Below are 13,150 nucleotides of genomic sequence, written 5' to 3' on the forward strand. Positions count from 1 at the left end.
GCAGACCATACAGTCTCTGTCACAATCACTCAGCCCTGCCCTTGTAGCGTGAAAACACATAAACGAATGAATGTGGCTGTGTTCCCATAAAACTAGAAAAACAGGCAGTGGGCTGCAGGAAGAGGTCTCTGCACCCTAGAAACTCCTTCTGACATTACCCATCAATTCTAAGGCACTCCAGGGTGTCCTGCCAGCAAGAAATACAGCGTGGGCAACAGGCCACTGTACTGCCAGCCCCCCCAACCTACCAAGCAGGTCCCGAGGCAGAACGACGCACAGAGCTACATTCAAGGTCCTTCTCCGCAGTGAAGCAGCTGAGTGTGCAGGTGCACACACAACCCAGGACCATAACTCCTTTCTCTGTGACATACGTCCCCGAATTCCGCAAGTCAATCAAACCGGCTCAACAGTAACTGCAGATTCAGTGTGGCTGCCAAACACCTGGCAAGAAGCACAGTCACCTGCACTTTGGTCTGCGTTCGGGACCGTAATCACAGTAGCATGAAAAGGAAAAAGGAGAGAACTGAGCGGCCTCAGGCGGGTAACTGGTGCCAGCATGCCCTCCCCACTCCCCACCTTCTCCCCTCGGGCACTCACTTGATCTTCAGCAGGTTGAGGGATTTGTTAGATGACGCTGTTATTTCTCCAGTCTTGTTTCTATTGATGTAAACTGAGAAGCCGTTATTTTGGAAGCCAAACTCCTTTGCGACCTAAAACAAGACCCAAACAACAGAGATTTAATAAAATATTGAAGTCTCACTACTCTGACCACATATACATCAGACATTACTAGTGAGTTTAGAAACTGCTCCTCATTAACCAAATTTCTCTTGTTATTTTGCTCTCTCGTGAGGAAATTTGAGTCTGGGGCCAAGAGAGGGGTCAGATCTGGAGCTTGACTTTTAGGGTCATCAGAGTAGAGTTAAACAAAGAAGAGACAGGGAATCTTGGCAGAGAAACAGAAATGATAAAATAGAATCAAACAAAAATTCTACAACTGAAAAACACAATAACTGAAATAGAAAATTCACTGGGTGGGCTTATCATCAGAAGGGGGATGACAAAAACAAAGTCAATTAAAGATGGGTTAACAGAAACCAGACAATCTGAAGACAGAGATTTGAAAGAAAAATGAACAGAGTCTTAGGAACCCCTGGAACAATATCAAATGATCCTCAGGAGAAGAGAATAAGGCTAGGACTGAAAAACATTTGAAGAAAGAATGGCCAAAACCCTCAAATTTGATGAAAAACATAAAAGTAACAAATCCAGGAAGTTCAGCAAAACCAAAGTAGGATAAATAAAGAGAAAACTATGCCTGGGCACATCATCATCATACTGCTAAAATCCAAAGATCAATGGAGACCAGAAGACAATGGAACAACATCTTTAAAGTGCTGAGGCAGGAATAAACATCTGTCAACTCAGAATTCTCCATCTGGAGAAAATACCCTTCAAATACAAGGGCAAAATGAAAACGTTCTCAGGTCGACAAGACCCAAGGGCACCTGTTGCCTGTAGCCTCCACCACAATAAATGCCAGAGGATATCCTTCAGGCTGAACAACACCAGACAGAAACTCCGACACAGAGGACACACAAAGATAAGAACTCCAAATCACACAGTAGGAAACCATCACAGAACTGCCAGGAGAATCCTGACAGAGCAACAACCACAGGTCAGGAACAGGACCAGGGAGGAGCCGCATGTCCCTGAGTCACCCAAAGGCTCACCCCCTCCCCCCATTTTATACCTTGTTCTACCTGCTGCTTTTTACCTATGATTGATTTGCCCTTTAACATGGAATTATTGATAAAACCTAGAATTTATTTACTGTAAGGAAAACAAGAGTTTAAAGATTAACTTTATGTACTAACAGTATTTTCTGCTGACTAAAAAAAATGATTGAAAGTAACTCTAGGGCCTTTCCTGGTGGCGCAGTGGTTAAGAATACACCTGCCAATGCAGGGGACACGGGTTCGAGCCCTGGTCCGGGAAGATCCCACATGCTGCGGAACAACTAAGCCTGTGTGCCACAACTACTGGACCTGCACTCTAGAGCCTGCGAGCCACAACTACTAAAGCCCGCGCGCCTAGAGCCCGTGCTCCGCAACAGGAGAAGCCACCACAACGGGAAGCCCACGCACCACAACAAAGAGTAGCCCCTGCTCGCTGCAACAAGAGAAATCCCGTGTGCAGCAATGAAGACCCAACGCAGCCAAAAATAAATAAATAAATTAATTAATTTTTAAAAAGGTAACTCTGAATCACCTTGTCGTTCTGAAATTCTGAAAATGATAACAAGAAATGGCCTTTAAGACTAAGTTAAGACTTTGTATCAAATGTATTACAAGTATTTGATACCATGTGATTTTTTCTCTCCAAGGTAAAAGTGGCATTAATAAATAAAGCACCAGGAAATTAAGACCATGAAATTTGTATTCCCAAGAGCAAAAAAGGTAAAAATAAAGACTAAAAATAATGACTCTTTTTTCTGAAACAGATATTAAACTGAAATTAACAAATTGTGGCACTTTATCTATTCTGCAAAACCATTCTGTTTTTCTGTAGACAAAGCACTGCAATTATTGCCAAGAATGAGAAAGAACTCTTGTACCAGGAATGTCGGCTGTGTGAGTTAGCACAGCACTCTTGGGACGTAAGGCAATCTCCAGAGTGGAGCAGGGTGCTACGTGGGCAGTCCTATGGGCAGAGGGAACTTCCCTGTGACCACATGACTGAGCTCTGTACTTTATACCAGGACTGAGATTCAGCTGCATTTTCAAATACGATACGAACAACATTACTTCACATATGTTGAATCCCACTTTTGGGAGATGAAGAAATACATGTATTAGGTTTTATATGATGCTCCTGTGAAAATAACTGCTTCTCTGAACTCTGTGAATTCTCTATCTAAAGATAAAGAAATCTAACATAAGGTACCGGGCATTAAAAAAAATCTTAGCAGAGTCTTGTAAGAGCACGATTAAAATCTTAAAAACTTTATTTCACACCTGAGGTAATCTTGATGTGTAACTACTGTAATAAAACCAGAAACATGATATGGAGTAAAATTAATACAAACGTTTATAATTGAAGGTAACAGAAAAGAATACATGGCATGATTCCAGTTATCTTAAGTTCAAAATAGGCAAAACTAAAATTTAGGGTTTAGGAATGCATACTGTGTGGTAAAACACAGAAAAGGGGGGGAGCAACCCCCGTCAAGTCAGGAGAGGGGTGACAGGGTGAGGGAGTAGGAAGGCTGACCTATGGTTGCTGGAGACTGGCACTGCCCCCCACCCGGACCTGGGTATTTGCTTCATCATCAATCATTTTGGCTGTTCATATTTTTCAAGCATTTCTTAGCAAGTATTTTATTTCACAGTTAAAAAAAAATTTAAGTATTATAAGGGAAAACGTCACTTGCTGCTGAGAGGTCAGTTAAGATAGGACTGAGGGGAATTCCCTGGAGGTCCAGTGGTTAGGACTCAGCACTTTCACTGCCGAGGGCACAGGTTCAATCCCTGGTTGGGGAACTAAGATCCCACAAGCCACACAGTGTGGCCAAAAGAAAAAAAAAAGATAGAGGTAGGATCTGGGGTGACTCAGTAAGGGCCAATTCAGGGGAGTGACAGCAGCAGAAGCAAACTCTTGGGTCATGGAGGTGAGGGAAGACGCCGGCGAGCGAGATAGCCAGAAGAACTTGTCCTGGAGGGGTTTATGGTCTGGTGATTCACAGAGAGGGAATTCTTGAGTGAGAAGCATTAGATGGTCTCAAAGGAACCAGTAACTCAAGATTCTATGAGAGATTTTCAATGCAAGCCATCTCATCACACTTGCAAAACCAATTTCCTTAGAGGGCATAATGCCACATATTAAATCAGGATTAAGGCTGTCAAGTATGGGGACAGCAAGCTGGAGCCAACAATGTTCACAGTGGTCAACATACACTTCTCAGGCAAGTCTGTGAGGGCACAGGAAGGCCATTTCAAAGCCCACTTATAGAGCACAAATGCACAAATTATTAATTATTAAAAATCAAGGGGGGCTTCCCTGGTGGCGCAGTGGTTAAGAATCCACCTGCCAATGCAGGAGACATGGGTTCAAGCCCTGGTCCAGGAAGATCCCACATACCGCGGAGTAACTAAGCCCGTGCACCACAACTACTGAGCCTGCGCTCTAGAGCCTGCGAGCCACAACTACTGAGCCCCTGTGCCACAACTACTGAAGCTCGGCCGCCTAGAGCCCGTGCTCCGCAACAAGAGAAGCCACTGCAATAAGAAGCCTGTGCACCGCAACGAAGAGTAGCCCCTGCTCACCGCAACTAGAGAAAGCCCGTGCACAGCAACAAAGACCCAATGCAGCCAAAAATAAATAAAGAAAAAAAATTTTTTTTTTTTTAAATAAAAAAAAAAAAAAAAATCAAGGGACTTCCCCAGCAGTCCAGTGGTTAGGACTTTGCTTTCCAATGCAGGGGGTGCGGGTTTGATCCCTGGTCGGGGGGCTAAGATTCTGCATGCCTCTCAGCCAAAAAACCAAAACATAACACAGAAGCAGTATTGTAACAAATTCAATAAAGACTTTAAGAAAATGGTCCACATCAAAAAAATCTTTAAAAAAAAATTCAGTATGAGTCCACTTATGTGAGATACCTGGAGTCAGATTCATAGAGACAGAAAGTAGAGTGATTACCAAGGGCTGGGGGAGGGGGAGAGGGAGTTAGTGTTTAATGGGGACATAGTTTCAGTTTGGGAAGATGAAGAAGTTCTGGAGATGGACAGTGGTGACGGCTGCACAGCACTGTGAATGTACTTAACGCTACTGAACTGTACACTTAAACATGGTTTACACAGCAAATTTTATGTTATTTTTCTTACCACAGGAAAAAAAAGACGTAAAACTACATTTATTGACATAGAACTATGTCCATAACCTATTGTCAAGTGAAAAAAAGCAGGATACAAATGATCACAAGGTGAGATTTGAACTTCGCTAGAACGGGTGCATCTTACAGCAAGAGGCTTACAACTCTTGCCTGCAGGGCAGCAGGGCTGACATACAGGTCACTGCCTGGGCTCATGCAAACCTGTCACCCAGTTAGCTAAACAACTGTCACCCCTCAACATTTCTATCAAACAATCCATTTAATGATCAATCAAGGAAGGAACAGGGATCTCAGTTTTTGAGCACTGCTCGTAAGCACTCTAGCACCAGCACCGGCAGAACAGCTGTCGGCAGCTGGCACACCGACCCTCCTGAGAGGGCAGACAGTGACCCCTTCAGCAAGCATGACATTGACAGCTGAGTCAAAAAAAAGGTTCAGGAGGGCTGGACTCTGAATATGAGTTCATAGGGAGAGCCTACCCAATTAATTTCAATTGGATTTTCCTCCTTACAAATACATAATACATGATTAAAATACATTATTTTCCAAATCAGTCTAAAAAAGCACTTTACATATAAAATAAAATGCTACAAGTAGGTGTGACAGCATTTTTTTCTTTCTTAGTGATACATAAATGTTTCTCCTTGGGCTTCCCTGGTGGCGCAGTGGTTTAAAATCCTCCTGCCAATGCAGGTGACACGGGTTTGAGCCCTGGTCCGGGAAGATCCCACATGCCGCGGAGCAACTAAGCCTGTGCGCCACAACTACTGGGCCTGCGCTCTAGAGCCCGCGAGCCACAACTACTGAAGCCCGCGCACCTAGAGCCCGTGCTCCGCAACAAAAGAAGCCACAGCAATGAGAAGACCGTGCACCGCAACGAAGAGTAGCCCCTGCTCACCGCAACTAGAGAAAGCCTGCGTGCAGCAACGAAGACCCAACAGAGACAAAAATTAATTAATTAATTATTAATTAATTAATTTTTTAAAAAAATAAATAAGTAAATGTTTCTCCTTAAACTCAGTCTTAGATTTGATGAAAATACAGCAGTAGTATAGTACAATCCCATTTTGGTGAAAGTATGTGTACATGCACATGCAGAGAGGTGTGTGTGTGTGTCTGTGTGTCTGCACATGTGTACACATAAAGACGTTACATTAACAGTTATTTCTGGCTAATAAAATCTTGAGTTATTCTTACTTTATACTTTCCTGTATTGTTTTTGAGCCTTTTTAATTAACCCATATTATTTGTATAATCAGAGAAAACGATTTTCACTTGAGGGGAAACATTACTTCAGAGTAATAAATGTGTTTATTTTTGAGTATTCCCAAGAAAATTTCTCCTAAACAATGACTACCGTGTTGATGATGGCTTCAGCGATTAATCAGTCAACACTAAACTGTACCTCCCTGACTCCACCCACATCCAATGACAGTTATTGTGTCTATATTCCCTATGCAAGACAACAATTAACTACCAGAGGAAACACCAGGATTTTAGGAATACTTCTGAGGCAAATAAAAGTCAGAACTACAATCCTGAATTTTTAGGTTTCTCTGAAATCATCTGAATTTAACCTGTCCAACAACTCTACATTTGATGCCAAGCACAAAAGTCTCAAGTTAAAAACAAAATCATATCTCTACATGAATACTAGATTTTTTTTTTTTTTTTTTTTAGGTTTTTTTTTTGGGCACACTGCGCAGCATGAGGGATCTCAGTTCCCCAACCAGGGATCAAACCCGTAACCCCTGCAGTGGAAGCACGGAGTCTTCATCACTGGACCACCAGGGAAGTCCCCTGGTTACTACAGATTTAAGTTTAAGAAATTTCCGTATCACAAAGACTCAGAAAAGTAAAGAACAACTGTATGCAGTCCTCTTACATCTCATGTTTATCCCCACAACTGTCCAAGCAATAGTTACTTAATACTTAATCTTTGTCTCAGACAATCTCTCAAGAACTCGAGCATTTAGTGTATCTCAGCACCATCTCCAGGAGCGAGCTGACAATGGTCAGCTGTTACTAAAAAAGCAAAGAGCAAGATATTAAAAAGTCCTTAAAGACATAGAGATTCTCTTCTCTGCTGTCTATCGCACCTGATTCTTTTTCCTTTTATTCTTGTAAATATGGTCACTTAAGCAGCACTGTTGGAATCAGGATAGCAACTACCTTTCAGAAGCCAAACTTCCCAGTAAGTGCTGTGGCTTCCCTAACAGAACACAGTGTGATCCTCAGCAAATCTCTTTATTCCCTGGACTTCAGTTTCCACCTTTGTGAAAATAAAAAGATCAGACTACATGACACCTAAGATTCCCTCTGGCTCTAACAGTCTGTGACCTGACAATTTATTTTGCTTATGAACAGTGAAAAATGATATTTTTTATCATTACAAAGGTAATAGCTGCCTGCAACAAATTCAAACAGTAAAGAATGTATAAAGTAGAGGCTGGCAAACTTTTTCTGTAAAGGGCCATACAGTCTGTCACAACTACTCAGCTCTGCTGCTGGAGCTCAAAAGCAGCCAAACAGTGCATAAACCAATGAGTGTGGCTGTGTCCCAATGAAAACAGGCAGCCAGCCACGAGCCATGCTTTGCCTACCTCTGGTACGAAGTATAAAGCAAAAGCCACTCTCCTTACTTTAGCCTCCCCTTCTGGGGTTGCCCCTTTTAGGTCTGGCTTATGCTCTTTCTAACCATATTCTTACACAACAATTTGTGTATGTGGCTTTAACTTTTTAAGAACAAAGTGGGATCATTCTATACATGTTAGTAATTCCCCTTTGATGGACAATTCAAGTTTCTCATTCTCTGATTTTTTCACTCATAAATATTCCTCTCGTGAAATCCTTTTACACTGACCTTTGGGCCCTTGGTCCTGCAATGGTTAGCAGTGGTCAGCTGTGACACGTCTGATCCTGTATCAGTCCCACCAATCATGACAGAGAAAAGCAATACAAGAGACTGAACTTGGGAGGGGGCGGACTCAGGAAATGAGGAAAAGAGAAAAGGTACACAACAGGAAGGGAATAACAGTAGAGGATGAAGAAAGGTCAATACCCAAGCCACAAGTACCTTTTTCAAAAATGTTGCAGCTGTTTCTCTCTTTGTTGCTGTGATCCGCTTCACCCCATCTGGGGACTGAACACGAATTATCTGTGGTAAATGAAACAAGTTGGTTACTGCACAGACTAGGAAGGTCCTGACCTATTACTGAAACTAACCTCTGCAGTCTTTCAGCATCTGGGTCACCGAAACTTAGAGCCAAACCTCACCCTTCCCCTTGCCAACACCCAACCCAATGTTTCTAGAAAATGAAGCAGAGGTCTGAGAGACATCAGCACATGGGAGGACATCCTAAGAGGACTGCCCTAATTCTCAACTCTTATCGTTTCACTCAGAAAAATACGACTTCAATTTTTAACCATTATTTATAAAGAATATATCTGAAACACTAACATTTTCCTCTTCCGATTTACAAAAAAAAGTTTTTTTTTAAATCAGCAGGAAAAAACCCACCATGAATCATGAATAACTGAGTTCTTTAAAAAATAGCTCACTTTGTTCCAGGATCCATACACAGACTAGACTAACTTAAAAGGATCACAGGGAATTCCCTGGTGGTCCAGTGGTTAGGACCCCGCAGTGAAAGCCGAGGGCACACGGGTTAGATACCTGGTCGGGATCCCGAAAGCCACGCGGCCAAAACAAACAGACAAACAAAAAACAATTAAAAACATAAAAAGGATCACAGGAAATCTTCTAATCTGTTATTTACTTTCAATAAAAAGAAGAAAAGAAAAGAAAAAAGGTGTTTAATACCACAGTAAAACTTGGCAGGGTTTTAAAAAAATATATTTTCATGGCAAGCCTGAAATGGTTGCTAGGCCTGGAAGACAACTGGACGGAGCATCACTTTCTAGACTTGATTTTCATGCTGCTCGAAGCCCAGTGAAAGTGTGCTATTATGCCCGGGCCAACCATCCAAGGTCCTGCCTCAGTGGGTAGCATGAACCGGCATGCCCTGCCGCCAGAAAGACAGAGGATGTTCCAACCACCTGAGGGATGGGACGAACAATGAACAGAATGTGCCAGAAAGTACTCATGTTGTAGTTACTCCTCTCAGCAACTACTGCACTGTACATTGTATTCAAAACAACACTATACAGACAAGAAACGCCACAAGCAGTTGTTTTTAAAAAGACTTCCACTGATACAGGACAAAATGCCACAATGGCTTTCGATGAGCATTTGTGGACGGGACAAAATTTGTCCACCTTTACCAAACAGGTTAAGAATAATCTAGATTTTGCTGAAATAGCGTGACTATGTCTTTCTCACTTTCTAATAACTTTTGCTTAACTGAAAAGCCTTTGTCCCCATATTGTTCTCAGTTTTGAAGATTTTGTTTTGAACAATCCTTATGAAATCCCAATTGTTAAGAGCATAAAATATTTTCTTTTTGCTTCCCAACAACATCTGTTAAACTTTCTCAACTCATCTGTGTGCACTCAAATTATTTTGACTTTTGATTTCTAGTGTGCTTTACTCTGGATTCAACAACTAGAAAAATGTTTTCTTAATACACAGCATGGGGCTTCCCTGGTGGTGCAGTGGTTGAGAATCTGCCTGCCAATGCAGGGGACACAGGTTCGAGCCCTGGCCTAGGGAGATCCCACATGTCGCGGAGCAACTAGGCCCGTGAGCCACAATTGCTGAGCCTGCGCGTCTGGAGCCTATGCTCCGCAAAAAGAGAGGCCGCAATAGTGAGAGGCCCGCACACCGCGATGAAGAGTGGCCCCCACTTGCCGCAAATAGAGAAAGCCCTCGCACAGAAACGAAGACCCAACACAGCCAAAAATAAATAAATAAATAAAATAAAATTACAAAAAAAAAAAAAATACACAGCCTGGGCATTAGGTAAACTCCCATTTATTTCTTTCTGAAATCTGTCTCCAACACTGAGGCAGGTTAAAAAGAGCTCTGCTTCTCTTTGAGGGATTGTGACTGTTGCTTTGACTGTTCACTTAGGACCAAGAGCATGACACTCCACACCTTGAGAAGCTAAAGGTAAGGATTACACGTTTCTGGAGAGTTCTAAAGCTTAAGAACTTATTCTGCTTAAGAACTTATTCTACTTGTTCATTTACAACAGGGCATGGCAGTCCAGGTTTCCAAGCTAAGCTCAGTACTTAACTCCAAGAGACAAAGATAATTCATACTGAGGGAAGGTATGACTTGGCCTTTGACACATGGTATAAAGTAAAATACACAAGAGACAGACCAGGCAACATGGACACATAGCTTCTTGGTAACTAAGTTTCCCTATTTATAAGAAAATGAGCCCAAAATATTTCTTGGGGGAGTCAAAGAATTGGTGAGATAAAAATTAGTTATCCCATAGAAATTTTTAGAAGACCTCTTTCTAAATAAATAAATAAAAACTTTTGAAATAAATTTCAGAAGAATCATCTGTTTTAATTCCTCACAATCTGAGAAATTCGACAAGAGATCCATGCTATCAATGAGACCCTAGCCTTATATACACTAGTAGAAAAGTGGCCTTCTCTGAAACAACTCACATGTCCATGGTTACTTCAATTTGGTTAAAAATATTACAGTAAAAAGAAAGTCTGGAAGCAGATTTGAGTGCTAATTCTTAACCTATTTCTAGAATGAGTCACCAAAGACTAGTAAATCTTATTTTAAAAGGAATCAGTTGCTCGTTTCTCTTGGGGCATTCATGCCCTCTGCTCATCTCCAGGCTGGGAAACACAGAGCAGACGCCAGGGCCCCTGAGTGGAGAGCTGCATTAGGAGGAGTCACTGGATGAAAGCCTGAAAGTCCAGAGCTGGAGGTTCCTGCAGCCCAGAGCATCCAGAGAGGAGGATGAATGCCATTCCCGACACCTGACAAAACTGCAGAGGCCCTTCCATGGCCAAACTCTGAACATGACTTGCCACCCCATACTGCTTCTGCTTCCTCCAGGAAATTCCAAGTGGTCCTTAACGTTAACCAAAAATTTTTCTGTCCAGCTGGTCTGTTGGGTTTTTTCCGGCCATACTGACTTCTGAGAGGAAACGTTCCACAAGTTAAGGGATGGCCAGTTTTTTCTGATTTTCACTTTTTTTTTTTTTTTTTAACTTTAAGCGGGGGAAAAGGAGCGTCAATCCCTGACTTCGGGTACAAAATGACATCAACCTTTATAACATCCGTTTACAGACAGGTAGCTGTCAAGGTCTCCTTGCCATCCACCAGGCCACCGTCTCCCTTCTTAGCAGCTTCCTCTCGTGGGAGGGGGTCCCCGTTTGTAGAAAGTGCTCTCCTTTTAAGGGACCCATGACAAGGCACTCACTGGGGCGACGGAAGGAGGCAAGACAGAAGGACAGGAGGCGAGAACGGATCGTAGCCCTGGCCCCGAGGAACTGCAGCCCCTCCAAGCGCGACCCCCGCGACCAGGAATGGAACGGCCGACACAACCCACGCCCCGCGGACGGCCCGGCCTCCCCCGTCGGCCGGGGACGGGAGGAGCTGAAGAGAGGAGGTCGGGAGCCCAGCCACCCGGCCGGCCCATGAGGAGGAGGGCGGGCCGTTGGGCCTCTCCGCAGGCCGCGCCGGCAAATCTGCTGCCTCATCCCGGCGCCCTCCCGCCCGGCCGCCCCACTCACGATGCTCTCGGCCATGGTGGCCGCTCCCGTATCCGGGCTTGAGCCCCGGGCCGCCGCCGCCTGCCGCCCCGCGGGCCTTGCAGCCCCGACCCCCGCCTCAGCCCCAGCCCCGGCCTCCGGCCGCCGCCGCCACCGCCGCTCCAGCTTCACCGCCCGGCCGCCACCGCCGCGACGTCCGGTGCCTCGCCCGACGCGCTCCCCCGGCCGCGCGACCGCGCAACCGGGTTCCGGCCGCGCAATCGGGTTCCGGCCGCGCAACCAGGTTCCGGCCCTACCAACGGCCTGCGCTTGCGCAGGGCGGCCCCGCGCCGGGCTCCCCGCGGAGAGGCATCCCCCCCCCCCCTCCGCCCCCAACCCCCACCCCCACGCTGGCCACGCGGTGGAGGGACGCTGCGGAGAAGCCGGGAGGGAAGCGCAAACGCGCGTGTCGCCCAGGACAGCGAGACAGCGGTCAGCGGTCGGTGGGCTCGGATTGGACATTCCCAGCGCCTCGCTGGTCCCACGGAAATGGAGAAATAGCTTCGGGGAAGTGACATCATACCTTCATGATACGTATTTTTTAAGAAGGCATTTTCCCTGAATCTAACATAAGAGAAACGAATGAATTTCGACCACATTTTAGATAAATGCTTCTTTGCCACGGAGATACAGTATCCTAAAATTGCCCCCAGGGCCAGCTTCATGCGCACCCACGTGTGTGGCTCCGAATGGCCTCACACTTGATTCAATGCTCTGCCGTCACCGTCTTGCAATATTTAATAGTTTTCAGCAAGGAGCTCCACATTTTTGTTTTGCACTGGGCCCTGCACATTTGGTAGCTGACCTTGCCTATGGTTATGGAAAAAAAGTTACGAAAACCTCTAAGAGGCTAAACTATGTTTTTTAATCCCATGATTCAATTTCAGATTGTGTTTATTTGTCTCCTGTGCTGAAAACAGTTAGGAGGTTGTTACTCTCATTTCCTCTCCCTGCAGGAAGTCTGAGATCAGAGGGACAGCCGGTTTGGTTTCTTCTGAGGCCTCTCTCCTTGGCTTGCAGACAGCTGCCTCCCTCCTGTGTCTTTCCTCTGTACAGGTGCATCCCTGGTGTCTCTCTGAGTCCCATTTTCCTTTTCTTATAAGGTCATTGGAGGATGGCCCACCCTAATGGCCTGATTTTAAGTTGATTACCTCTTTAAAGGCCCTACTTCTAAGTCTCATTCTGAGGTGCTGGGGTTGGAACTTCGATATATAAATTTGGGGGGATGCAGTTCGGCCCATAACAGTAGTGGTAACTATGATTTCATCCGAAGGCTACTCTATATCAGAACAAGGCTGAGATGGGGCCTGAAAGGTGATGACCGTCTCTCAGAGAGCCTGGCTTTGGAGCCTGATTGCGGTAACTGATGAGGCTGGGAGTGTCCCCTTTGAGGAAGAGACAGTTTGGCTGCACAAGGCCTGACCTCCAGCTCCCGTCCTTGCCCTGACCTTCTGCCTGCAGCACAGCAGCCTGAGTGGTCCTTTTAAAGCATGAGTCAGGTTGGGATGCACATTACTCAACACCTGTCATCTCCCCATCTCACTTGGAGCAAAATTCGAACAGCCATCCTTC

The 13,150-nt window shown here is 44.8% G+C and overlaps 1 protein-coding gene across 1 annotated transcript in view; it reads right to left on the bottom strand.

The window, feature by feature from the left end:
- NPLOC4 (NPL4 homolog, ubiquitin recognition factor) overlaps nucleotides 1-11,797 on the bottom strand; it is a 56,215-nt gene extending 44,418 nt beyond the window's left edge. Inside the window, exons 1-3 of the mRNA XM_068529916.1 lie at nucleotides 11,561-11,797; nucleotides 7,968-8,048; nucleotides 598-710 (exon numbers count right to left, since the gene is read on the bottom strand). Of these exons, the coding sequence (XP_068386017.1) occupies nucleotides 598-710; nucleotides 7,968-8,048; nucleotides 11,561-11,575 (209 nt within the window). The 5' untranslated portion in view covers nucleotides 11,576-11,797. The remainder of the gene's footprint in view (nucleotides 1-597; nucleotides 711-7,967; nucleotides 8,049-11,560) is intronic.
- Between the last annotated feature and the right edge of the window lie 1,353 nt (nucleotides 11,798-13,150).

The sequence above is a fragment of the Eschrichtius robustus genome, chromosome 20 (genome assembly GCF_028021215.1).
Source record: "Eschrichtius robustus isolate mEscRob2 chromosome 20, mEscRob2.pri, whole genome shotgun sequence".
NCBI lineage: Eukaryota > Metazoa > Chordata > Mammalia > Artiodactyla > Eschrichtiidae > Eschrichtius > Eschrichtius robustus.